The 13,177-nt window shown below is 43.1% G+C and overlaps 2 protein-coding genes across 3 annotated transcripts in view; one reads left to right on the top strand and one right to left on the bottom strand.

The window, feature by feature from the left end:
- PYY (peptide YY) overlaps positions 1-13,177 on the bottom strand; it is a 338,368-nt gene that overhangs the window by 233,440 nt on the left and 91,751 nt on the right. The window lies entirely within an intron of this gene.
- NAGS (N-acetylglutamate synthase) overlaps positions 1-13,177 on the top strand; it is a 37,344-nt gene that overhangs the window by 6,430 nt on the left and 17,737 nt on the right. Inside the window, exons 2-4 of the mRNA XM_082271293.1 lie at positions 2,765-3,027; positions 8,729-8,942; positions 9,020-9,200. Coding sequence (XP_082127419.1) covers positions 2,765-3,027; positions 8,729-8,942; positions 9,020-9,200 — 658 coding nt within the window. The remainder of the gene's footprint in view (positions 1-2,764; positions 3,028-8,728; positions 8,943-9,019; positions 9,201-13,177) is intronic.

The following is a 13,177-nucleotide window of genomic DNA, read 5'->3' as shown; positions in this document are numbered from 1 at the left end:
TGTAATATTTAAATTTTCTGAGATACTGAATTTTGGGTTTTCACTAGCTGTAATCCATAATCCTCAAAATGAAAAGGAAAAAAAGCTTGAAATATATCACTCATAATGCATCTATAGAACATATGACTTTCACTTTTTGAAGTAAGTTACTGAAGTAATTTAACTCATTGATGATATTCAAATTTTATGAGATGAACCTGTACAGCGGGGTAGGATTTGAACCCGCATTGGGTTTTTACTGCAATCTAGGGCCCTGTTAGGGTGATTTTGGGCTTGTTCAACCCAGCCTTCTTTGGTTTATTTGGCTAGTGTTGCCCAATGATGTCCCAATGCAAAGAAAAAGCCCCGCATTGTATACAGCATGTTCACACCAATGTTCTGCATTGGTTTGCATGGCTATGAAATGATACAGGCATCATTTTATCACAATGCATTAAAACACATGGCAGCACATAGAAGTTAAAAAAAGGAAAAACAAGCACTGCAGTGCTTGTACACATCACACATGTATTATGCGCTGTGTATGAGCCCTCATCCTCGCTTACTGTCCTAGTCATAATGGTCTGGGACTCGGACAGCAATGAAAAGGTTGTACCCTTCCCCTTCTCTACATGGGGAAGGAAAATAAAAAACATTTTTATTTCTGTCTATTTTGGAGATTTTCCCATCACTTCTTATGTGAATACACTATTGCCACCCTCTCATACACCCTAAATTAGAGTGTAAGTGGCCCAGAAGTAGCCCCACATGCATTTTGGAATACTTTTTCTTTTATATAGAATTCTGCACCATTTAGATTTTGGCTTTAGAAGATCCAAGCCAAAAAAATGTTTGTTTTTGAATGTGGAAACTAGGTTAGAGCTAAAAGTGCCCATAGATATTGGATGATGTCTTTCAATCTGGCCTTTTGTGTAGGATCCAGTGACTAAATTCTCATTTATGGGGCAGCACCCAACAGCAATAAACAAGCATTTTGTGGCTAACCGAGCATATGACTAAAAATCACTACACTGCTCTGAATTACCTTAACCACTTACCGACCGCCGCAAGTACATATACTGCGGCGGTCAGCCCCTCACAGGCAAAGTGACGTACCGGTACGTCACTAGCCTGTGAGGCTCTAGGGAGCGAGCGCGCGCCGCTGGAGGCGCGCTCCCGCTCCGTCACGGATCCCCCCCCCCGTGCGTGTGAGCGGCGGACCCGATGTCCGCCGCTCACTCACGATCGTCCATGACAGCAGGAGAAAGGCAGGCGGCTAGTGTAAACAAGCCGCCTGTCATTCTCCCCTGTGTAGGAACAGTGATCATACGGTTCTGCTATGTAGGACCGTTGATCATTGTTCCTACACCTCAAGCCACAGGCAATCACAGTTAGAATCACGCCCCTAGGGACACACACAGCCCCTCCCTCTCAAAAAAAGTTAACCCCTTCACTACCAGTGTCATTTTACAGTAACAGTGCATATGTATAGGACTGATTACTGCAGTAATGTCACTGGTAACCCCAAAAGTGGCAAAAATGTCAGTCAAGGGTCCGATATGTCCGCCCCAATGTCGAAGTCCCGCAAAAAAAATCACAGATCGCCGCCATTACGCCTTAAAAAAAAAAAACAACAAAAATGACAAAAATCTTTCCCTTTGTTAGTAAACGCGATAACTTTTGCGCAAACCAATCAAAATACGCTTTTAGCGATTTTTTTTTTTACCAAACATGAAGCATAACACAAATTGGCCGAAAATGTTAAAAAATTTAGATTTATACATTTTTTTGGGGAATTTCATATAAAAAAAATGTGAAAAATATTGTTATTTTTGCAAAATTGACGCTCTTTTTTTGTTTATAGCGCATGATCAAAAAATTGCACAGGTGATCAAATGCCACCAAAAGAAAGCTCTGTTTGTGGGAAAAAAAGGACGTCAAATTTGTTTAGGTACAGCGTCGCACAACCGCGCAATTGTCCGTTAAAGTCACGCAGTGCCGAATCGCAAAATACCCCCTGGTCGGAATGGGGGTAAAATCTCCCGGGGCTTAAGTGGTTAAACAGAGGGGTGCTTGTCCAATTGGCACATTTCTACTTTTAAAAAAGAAATTGGCCCAAGAGACAACTTGGATTTCATTATCAGCTCAATTTAACTCTGTGGCTACATTGGAACTACAGAAACATTAGACTCAGCAGTTTTGGATGCTTGTGCATGAGCTGATCATATGCAGTGAAATTTGCCCTTGTACTATAGCAGTACAGGCAGCAGTATCCTCAGAAAGGAAATTCCATTATACCTGGTTTTTAAAAGGTTAGACTGCTGTATCAGCTAAGTAAACTAATGTACTAAGCAAATATGCCTACACATCGGACAATGAACTATATCCTAGATTGCTGTTTATTTTTCCACTGATTTAATGGACTTCCACCATGGTTTTAATATCTGATTTTAAAGTGCTCATACTGAAAGTTATACCAATCAGCTGTAAATGCTTATACTGATCAACTGTAATAACACATGCCAATCTTTTTATTATTTGGCTGTAAGCGGTCATACTGAGCGTTATACAGATCGGCCTTGGGTGTGCGTGCTGCGTGTTATACTGATCATCTGTAAGTGCTCATACTGGACTTTATACTGATGAGCTGTAAACACTCATATTGAACAGTATACTGATCAACTGGAAGTGCTTATATGGAATATTAGCATAAATCAATGCAGAGTGTTTCAATGTACAGTCCTAACTTGTACTAGGCATGTACTTATATTTGTCTTCTCTTCAGGTGGATGAAAATGTGTTCAACTGCAAGAGATCCCTGAACAGCGTTGCCTTTGCACTTGCCTTCCTGCAACGAATGGACATGAAGCCACTGGTAGTAATGGGTCTGCCCAGCACGTACTCTTCTCGCCCTTCAGCCCATGATGCCAAGTCTCTATTGGTGCACAACTGCCAAACTCTAGTGGACGCCATTCACGCAAACTCGGGTACAGTGTTACCCTTCTTCAATGGAGGATCTGTGCTGGCAGCCAGGGAACAGGATGACTGGTATGTTTCAGTGCCTTCTGTAACACTGCTTCAGTGCTGACACTGAGGGGCTAGGTACAGTTTCTGTAGGGTCATGAATCACATCACAGCTAATTAGTTTTATTCCGTGACCTTAACATTTAACATAATCTTTTAGGCAAATATGTTTTGCACATGTAAAACACAAGTCACCCACTTAGGGGGAGAACCTTTGGGGAAATCCAGGATGGAAAAAGATCTGGGGGTCATAGAAGACCACAGACTCCGTAATAGCATGCAATGCCAAGCTGCAGCAAGCAAAGCTATCAGAATATTAGTCAAAAAATGGGATTTACTCAAGAGATAAAACTATAATTCCTACCACTTTACAAGTCTCTGGTTCAGCCACATCTTGAGTATTTCCTCCAGTTCTAGTTACCAGTTCTCAGGAAGGATGCGCTGGAACTGGAGAGTCCAGAGAAGGGCAACAATGCTTACAAGGGGACTGGAGGACCTCAGTTATGAGGAAAGGCTACAACCGTTAAACATATTTTCCCTCGAGAAGAGACACTTGAGAGGAGGTATGATAATATTGATATTCAAATACTTCACTGGGGATCCTAGCATAGGGAAAAAACTAATTAAGCATAAGAAGACACGGGGCTACTTAACCACTTGCCAACCGCTTACTTTATATTTACGTCGGCAAAGTGGCAGTCCCAGGCAGAATCACGTTAATAAATGTCATCTGCCTGGGAGGAGCTAGGGGGCGAGCGCGCGCCACTGGCGGCGCGCTCCCGCCCCCGATCGTCAGCGGGGAAGCCAGTGCGGGTGTAAGTCGGCTCCGATTGCTGCCTGACACCGGCGATCTGACAGAGAAGGACAGACGGCTGATGTAAACACAGCCGTCCGTCCTTCTCCCTCGGATGATCATAGAGACCATGCAATCCTGCTATATAGGATCGCATGTCTTTGTGTTCATCTCACAAGTCCAACCCCCATACAGTTAGAATCACTCCCCTAGGCTCACATTTAACCCCTTGATCACTAAGTGTTAATCCCTCCCCTGCCAGTGTCATTATTACAGTAACAGTGCACATTTTTAGCACTGATTACTGTAGTAATGTAACTGGTACCCCCAAAAGTGTCTAAAATGTCAGTTAGGGGTCCGATCTGTCCACCGCAATGTCGCGGTACCGCTAAAAATCGCAGATCGCCGCCATTACTAGTAAAAAATAAATTAATAAAAATGACATAAATCTTTCCCGTAGTTAGTAAACGCAATAACTTTTGAGCAAACCAATCAAAATACACTAATTGCAATTTTTTTTTAACAGAAATATGTAGCAGAAAATAAATTGGCCTAAAATTTTAAAAAATTTTGATTTTTAAATTTTTTTTTTGGGAATGTTGTATAGCAGAATGTGAAAAAAGTTGTTTTTTTAAAAAAATTGTCGCTCTTTTTTTTTTGTTTATAGCGAAAAAAATAAAAATCGCACAGGTGATCAAATACCACCAAAAGAAAGCTCGATTTGCGGGAAAAAAGGACATAAATTTTATTTAGGTACAGCGTCGCACGACCGCGCAAGTGTCCGTTAAAGTAACGCAGTGCCGAATCGCAAAATAGGGTCTGGTCATGAAGGGGGCAAATCCTTCTGGTCTTAAAGTGGTTAAGAACTGGTGCCCAAAACTGAACTGCATATTCCAGATGAGGTCTTACTAATGATCTGTACAGGGGCAAAATTATATCTCTCTCTCAGGAGTCCATGCCTCTGTTAATACAAGAAAGGACTTTGCTTGCTTTGGAAACCGCTGCTTGGCATTGCATGTTATTATTAAGCTTAGGATCTACCAGAACACCCAGATCCTTGCCCACCATTGATTCCCCCTGTTGTACTCCCCCTAGTATGTATGATGCATACATATTCTTAGCCCCAAAGTGCATAACTTTACATTTATCAACATTAAACCTCATTTGCCACATAGTTGCCCAATGAAGCAGTGCATTGATATCAGCTTGTAAGTTGGAGACATCCTGTACACATCAAAGACGGAATCAAACAGCCTTTTTATACAATGCGTAGGATTAACCCCTTAGGTTCCACATTGAGTAGAACAAGCATGTTTTACTGCATATACACACTGATTTTACTGTTATGGGTTTTGTAACCCTTTAAACTGTGTGTTTTTCACTGTTAGGCCGGTAACTCCCTTCCACAATCTTTGGTGTCAGCCGGAAGTATAGATCGTTTATTCAACTCATTGATGGGCATCTTAGTGAACACAGTATAAAGGGATACGGGAAATTGTTTTTGACATGAACACACCCACACCGGTTGAACTGGATGGACTGATGTCTTTATTTGACCTTACCAACTATGTAATTATGCAAAGGCTCACTTTAGAGCAAATCCTCCAGCAGCACTGACTCGCCTATCCTTTCTTTCCCCATTGCAAAAAAAAAAAACTTGACAGGAATTCTACCCTATCCATATAGGAAAAAAATCCCTTTAGTTCTACTCTAAATCCTGGTTATGGGTTAAATATTTGTCAGAGGATAATACATCAAATTTTGACAACACCTTGTACAAGAACTGTATTCTGGATCTGTCTCAGTTTCTCTCACTGGTCAGAGCACTCTACAATGTGATGAGAGCCTGCCCATAGGTACAGTAAAAACATGTTAAATAAATTACCGTACATCACTAATAAAATGATACAGATAAAGAACCAATGCAAACAATCGGTCGTACTGCCATTGCGGACAGTGTTGGTATAAAGTTTCTCTAAATTTTTTGATTCGTCTTTAACTCTTTGGATTGGCAATCCTGGCAATGTCCACTGTTTGATGTGGATATTCTTCAGTGGTATGATTACAGATGCTGCCCTACCTACCCCTAAACAGAACATCTGCTATGTATCTAATTGGGGTTGTGCCTTTATCTGAAACATTCTAAGCTGAAGTTACCATAAATTAAATAGGTTAAGAACCGTACATGTCATATCTTCTAAGAAGGACTGGATATGTTTCTGAATGCAGAAAATACAACTGATTAATGTTATATTTTTATATATATATATATATACACAGTATCTCACAAAAGTGAGTACACCCCTCACATGTTTGTAAATCTTTTATTATATCTTTTCATGTGACAACACTGAAGAAAGACACTTTGCTACAATGTAAAGTACAATGCTACAATGTAAAGTAGTGAGTGTACAGCTTGTATAACAGTGTAAATTTGCTTTCCCCTCAAAATAACTCAACACACAGCCATTAATGTCTAAATCGCTGGCAACGAAAGTGAGTACACCCCAAAGTGAAAATGTAAAAAAAAAATGCCAAACTAGCCATTTTCCCTCCCCGGTGTCATCTGACCTGTTAGTGTTACAAGGTCTCACGTAAGAATGGGGATCAGGTGTGTTAAATTTGGTGTTATTGCTCTCACTCCTTCATTCTGGTCACTGAAAGTTCAACATGGCACCTCATGGCAAAGAACACTCTGAGGATCTGAAAAAAAGAATTGTTGCTCTACATAAAGATGGTCTAGGCCAGTGGCGGCTGGTGCATATGGGGCGCAGGGGCTTCGCCCCCCCCATCAATGCGTCCGGCCCCCTAATCTACATGCGGGGCCCCGGACGCATGAACTTCAATGGGCCTTTTTTTTTTTTTTAAGCCATGTGATTAGAGCCAGAGGCTCTAATAGGCTAAAAAAAAAAGGTGGACCCGTTTCCCAATTGGCCGAAAGGAGAAGCCATGCCATTGGGCATGGAGAAGACGGGGAAGAAGCCACCACCGTTCGTCTGCTGCAGATGGGTGAGTGAGCCGGGGGGTACTGTACTGTCATGTCATGCTATGCTGTGTGTACTGTGTGCGGCCTGGTGTGGTCTGGGGGGGGGGGGGGTGTATGGTGCGGTCCGTCTGCCGCCCCATGGAGCACCAGCCCGCCACTGGTCTAGGCTATAAGAAGATTGCCAAGACCCTGAAACAGAGCTGCAGCACGGTGGTCAAGACCATACAGCGGTTTAACAGGACAGGCTCCACTTAGAATAGGCCTTGCCATGGTCGACCAAAGAAGTTGAGTGCACATGCTCAGCGTCATATCCAGAGGTTGTCTTTGGGAAATAGACGTTTGAGTGCTGCCAGCATTGCTGCAGAGTTTGAAGGGGTGGGGTGGGGGGGGGTCAGCCTGTCGGTGCTCAGACCATACACCGCATCAAATCGGACTGCATGTCGTCCAAGAAGGAAGCTTCTTCTAAAGATGATGCACAAGAAAGCCCGCAAACAGATTGCTGAAGACAAGCAGACTAAGGACATGGATTAATGGAACCATGTCCTGTGGTCTGATGAGACCAAGATAAACTTATTTGGTTTAGATGGTGTCAAGCGTGTGTTGCAGCAACTAGATGAGTACAAAGACAAGTGTGTCTTGCCTACAGTCAAGCATGGTGGTGGGAGTGTCATGTTCTGGGGCTGCATGAGTGTTTCCGGCTTTGGGGAGCTACAGTTCATTGAGGGAACCATGAATGCCAATATGTACTGTGACATACTGAAGCAGAGCATGATCCCCCTCCATTTGGAGACAAGGCCCCACGGCAGTATTTCAACATGATAACCCAAACACACCTGCAAGACAACCTCTGCCTTGCTAAAGAAGCTGAGGGATAAAGGTAATGGACTGGCTAAGCATATCTCCAGACCTAAACCCTATTGAGCATCTGTGGGGCATCCTCAAACGGAAGGTGGAGGAGCGCAAGGTCTCTAACACCCACCAGCTCCGTGATGTCGAGTGGAAGAGAACTCCAGTGGCAACTTGTAAAGATCTGGTGACCTCCTTGCCCCTAGAGGGTTAAGGCAGCGCTGGAAAATAATGATGGCCACACAAAGTATTGACACTTTGGGCCCAATTTGGAAGTTTTAATCTAGGGGTGTACTCACTTTTGTTGCCAGCGGTTTAGACATTAATGGCTGTGTGTTGAGTTATTTTGTGGGGACAGCAAATTGACACTGTTATATAAGCTGTACACTCACTTTTCTTCAGCAAAGTGTCATTTCTTCAGTGTGGTCACAAAAGATATAAAATATTTACAAAATTATGAGGAGTGTACTCACTTATGTGAGATACTGTGTGTGTGTAAGCCATAATCATTAAAACTAAAAGAAAGAAATGCTTGAAGTGTGTGTGTGTGTGTGTGTGTGTGTGTGTGTGTGTGTAACGCATCTATATAAAATAGTTTCACTTTTTCAATTGAATTACTGAAATAAATTAACTTTTTGATGATCTAATTTTAGGAGATGCGTGTGTGTGTGTGTATTATAATTATTTTTTTTTTTTTTTTTTGCAATCCTCTCAACCAACTAGGTTTAGGGTTCTGAGGATGCAAAGGGGTTGATTTACTAAAACTAGTGCAAAATCTGCTGTGCATGGTAGCCAATCAGCTTCTAACTTCAGCTTGTTCAATTAAGCTTTGACCATAAAATCTGGAACCTGATTGGCTACCATGCACATTCTGTCGTCTGATTGAACCTTTAAAGATGCGTGTCTTTTCTTCAACCAAACCATATGAATACATGGACTTTGTATTCGCTACATTCAGCTATCCTCCAAGAAAGGTTTTGTTGCAGCCATGAATAGCTGACCTAGAAAAATCCACAGTAGAATCCTAACATGAGCAGGTCCTGGTGTCTGGATTTGTCAGTCCACGATTCTATGTTTATATTTTCCTCTTTACACACTAGTTATGGATCGATTTCTTCGGTGGACACCGATCTTCTTACTTGGTGCCTCAACTCTCATAACATTCCCATCATCTGTCCCATTGGTGAGACACCATCTGGACGGTCAGTACTTTTGGACTCTATAGAAGTGACCAGCAGTATCTCCCGGGCACTGAACCCTCTTAAAATCATCTTCCTAAATACAGTTGGAGGACTGAGGGACCTGAGTGAGAATGTAAGTTGTTTAAGATTTCATCCCTGCTTTATTTATAAGCTGTTGCCCATAACCCTTATAAAGCTGTGTATGTGCAGGTGGTGGAACATGTCAATCTCCCAGCAGACTTGGAACTAATGAGGAATGCTGTGTGGATGAGTGAGAGGCAGCGTCAGCAAGTGACTGTCATTGTGGATCTACTGAACCGCCTGCCCCCATCTTCTACTGCTGTCATCACCTCTGCCCGTATGCTCCTGAGTGAGCTCTTCAGCAATAAAGGTGAGATGGTGGAGAGAGGCGTGGTATAGACTGGGGTAAAGGCAAGCTTTTTTAAGAAAAAGCCTAGGGCTGCTAACAGGTCATTCAGTAAACGCAATCTTATAAGATTTGGATAGTGTAGTGCAGGGATCCTCAAACAACGGCCCTCCAGCTATTGTGGAACTACACATCCCATGAGGCATTGTAAAACTCTTCACAGACAAGACTAGGCATGATGGGAATTGTAGTTACTGAACAACTGGAAGGCCATAGTTTGAAGACCCCTGGTGTAGTGCATGGGTGCTCAACCTTTGGCCCTTTAGCTGTTGTGGAACTACAAGTTCCATGAGGCATTGCAAACTGCTGACAGTTACAAGCATGACTCCCAAAGGCAGAGTCATGATGGGAGTTGTAGCTCCACAACAGCTGGAGGGCCAAAAACACCTGTCAATAGCAATCCTATGTGAACACTTATCTCTGCATGCCACTATACTTTATGGCCCCTTTCACATGGGCAGACCGATTGGGTCCAGCTGTCAGTTTTTTAGTCGGACCTGATGGGACCATCCATTTCCCTCGATGGAGCGGCAGATCTAAACAGACATTTGTCTGTATACACCCGCCGACATCCAATCCTATCAGCTAAAAACCGACAGATGGGGGATCCGGTCCTCATCCATCTGATGGATCGGATGACAGCTGGATGTAAAATGGACAGGAGGTCGGTTTCCATCCAACCGCCTATAAAAGAAAGTGGGCTGTGTCCATGACACAGACCTGTCATCCGCCTGCTCAGTGGGGATCAGCGGACTAGATCCCCCACTGAGCAGGCGGATCGCTGACTGACTCTGAAAGAGCCCTCTCGTTTGCGAGTCTGGAATGCACAGGACCCTTTTCGAAATCTCACTCAAAACGCAATGCATGTGGATTGCATCTGTGTGAACCACCTCAATAGGGACTCATAATATCTAGCCTGTTATGCGACTCTGTGCGTTCTAAAAATGCATCCAGAATTGCATGTGTGTGAACCAGGGCTTAAACCTTGTACACACTATGAGAATATCGGACAAATGATCATCTGTTTGTTGTTTTTTTTTTTTTTTTTGCATGCTAGTCTCGTATCAAAAATTAAGAGTTTACTAAACTTGCAAAATTTCTCATATGACAGAATATAACTTTGGAAGTGATGTATTGTATTCTCTCATTTGTGAACATGTGCAGTCTTACTCACTCAATTTTTTTTCAGATGAATACTGTACTGATTAACCGCTTTAAGATCGGAAGGATTTGCCCCCTTAATGACCAGGCCCTATTTTGCGATTCGGCACTGTGTTATTTTAACGGACAATTGCGCGGTTGTGCGATGCTGTACCCCAATAAAATTTACGCCCTTTTTTTCCTACAAATAGAGCTTTCTTTTGGTGCTATTTGATTACGTGTGCGATTTTTATTTTTTGCGCTATAAACAGAAAAAGAGCGACAATTGTGAAAAAAAAACAATATTTTTCACATTCTGCTATATGACATTCTCAAAAATAAAAAATAATAATTTTTTTACTAGTAATGGCGGCGATCTGCAATTTTTTGCGGGACTGCGACATTGTGGCGGACAGATCGGACCCCTAACTGACATTTTTGACACTTTTGGGGGTACCAGTGACATTACTACAGTAATCAGTGCTAAAAATATGCACTGTAACTGTAATAAAGACACTGGCAGGGAAGGGGTTAACAGTATAGGTGATCAAGGGGTTAAATGTGAGCCTAGAGGAGTGATTCTAACAGAGACATGTGATCCTATATAGAAGGATCACAGGGGCTCTGTGATCATTTCAGGGAGGACAGTCTGCTGTGTTTACAACAGCTGACTGTCCTTCTCTCTCAGCGGGGAGCGATCGCGGGTGTCATCCAGTAATCTGAACCGCCTGCCCCATGAATCGACTTCCCCGCTGCTGATTGGGGACGGGAGCGCGCCACCGGCGGCATGCGCTCCCCCCCCTAGCTTCCAGCGCGAGACCGACGTAGATCTATGCCGGTTTGCGCAGGAGAGCCACCCTGCCGCAGTAAATAGGCGGCAGGTGTTCGGGAAGTGGTTAACAGAAAATCGTTCTGGTATCGTACGGGAAAAATTTTTGTGCTTGTCCCTTTGATAATCTGATTGTTCCTACACAGCTTTTGAGAGCCAATCATGACAGTTCATGTGAAATTATCCATACGATCGATCTGAAAGTGATATTTCTCATCTGATTTTTTTATCATGCGTACCAGGCATTAGGCTCCATTCACACCTGAGCGTTTTGGGATCACGATTCTGCCCACAAAAACAAAACACATCACAATCGCAAAACCCAGGTTCAGGTGCCATTTTTCAGTGGCACCTATAACCGTTTTGTCACGATTGTTGCATGGCAATCACAGCAAATTGCATTGCGTGAAAGCTTGTCCCCCAAAATAAGCCCTTGCTCCTTTTTGGGCGACAAGCTGTACATGATGCTATTTGCTGTGCAGGAAATCATGCAGGTGTGAACAGGGTCTAACAGAGTGGACACTGGAGCTTGATTTAGCCAGTGCCATCTTAAGAGCATTAAAGGGCCCTGGGCAATGCAGTGGTCTGGGGCCCTGCCTACACAATCACCCACGAGAATAAAAATGCAAATTATAGATAAGGCGATATTTATTGGTACAGCAGTGCCAGGCTAATGACAGCTTTCAAGTTGGGCGGCTGGGTCCGGTGAACACACACGATTGGAAGTCAGACTCAACTGTCCTGTGTGTGCCTGTTCCCGTGGAGATGGGACAGGTATTCCTGCAGTTGGGGGCTCCACCTCCACAGCCCAAGTGGCCTAATAGCAGCGCAGGGCCGATAGGCAATTGCCACCTGCTAAGTGCGGCGGCGGAATGCACATGAGAATCGGGACTAATGCTTGGCTGGGGCTGGGCAGATAGGGCCCCCGGGCAACTGCCCAGTGTGACCATTCGGTAAGATGGCCCTGGATTTGGCTGCTCAGCATGCACTTGTGCTGAGCACCCAAGTGCTTCCATGTGCAAGAGTAACTTAAAGGAATAAGTTTTTTTTTTTTTTTTTTTTACTCATGGGGGCCAGCACTCCCTTTTCCTGACAAGCCCCCAATCACACTGCAAGGTCTCTCCCCATCCTGCTAGTGACTAGGAGATAAACAGGGCATTGTCAACATAAAGCCCCACATATTCCCCAAAGCACCTCTCCCTAATAAAAAACATCAACCCTTCAATTTTTTTTTTTTAACAGGACAAGTAGATTGGGATCTAGATTTAGTCCCTTGGATAAGTATTTTTATAAAACGTCCACACCCCTGTAAGTGGACTTGTTGATTATCCATACATGGGCGAAATCCCCTTTGTGCAAGAAAAAAAACCAAAATAAAATTGATAAATGCTTCAACAGTGCATCCGGAAAGGATTCACAGTGCTTCACTTGATCCACATTTTATGTTGTGTTACAGCCTTATTCCAAAATGGATTACATTTATTCTTTTCCTCAAATTCTACAAACAATACCCCATAATGACAACGTGAAAAAAGTTAGTTTGAAATCATTGCAAATTTATCATAACTTAAAAAAATCCCAACTTAAAAAAATCCCATGTACATAAGTATTCACAGCCTTTGCCATGACAAAATTTAGTTCAGGTGCATCTTGTTTCCACTGATCATCCTTGAGGTGTTTCTACAACTTTATTGGAGTCCACCTGTGGTAAATTCAGTTGATTGGACATGATTTGGAAAGGCACACACCTGTCTATATAAGGTCCCACAGTTAACAGTGCGTGTCCGAGCACAAACCAAGCCATGAAGTCCAAGGCATTGGCTGTAGACCTCCGAGACAGGATTGAATCGAGGCACAAATCTGGGGAAGGGTGCAGAAATTTCTGCGGCATTGAAGGTCTGAATTAGCACAGTGCCCTTCATCATCCGTATATTGGAGAAGTTTAGAAGCACCAAGACTCTTCCTTGAGTGG

Source organism: Pelophylax lessonae, assembly GCF_965119305.1.
Source record: "Pelophylax lessonae genome assembly, chromosome: 11".
NCBI classification, from domain to species: Eukaryota; Metazoa; Chordata; class Amphibia; order Anura; family Ranidae; genus Pelophylax; species Pelophylax lessonae.
This window is presented reverse-complemented; position numbering and strand designations above follow the sequence as displayed.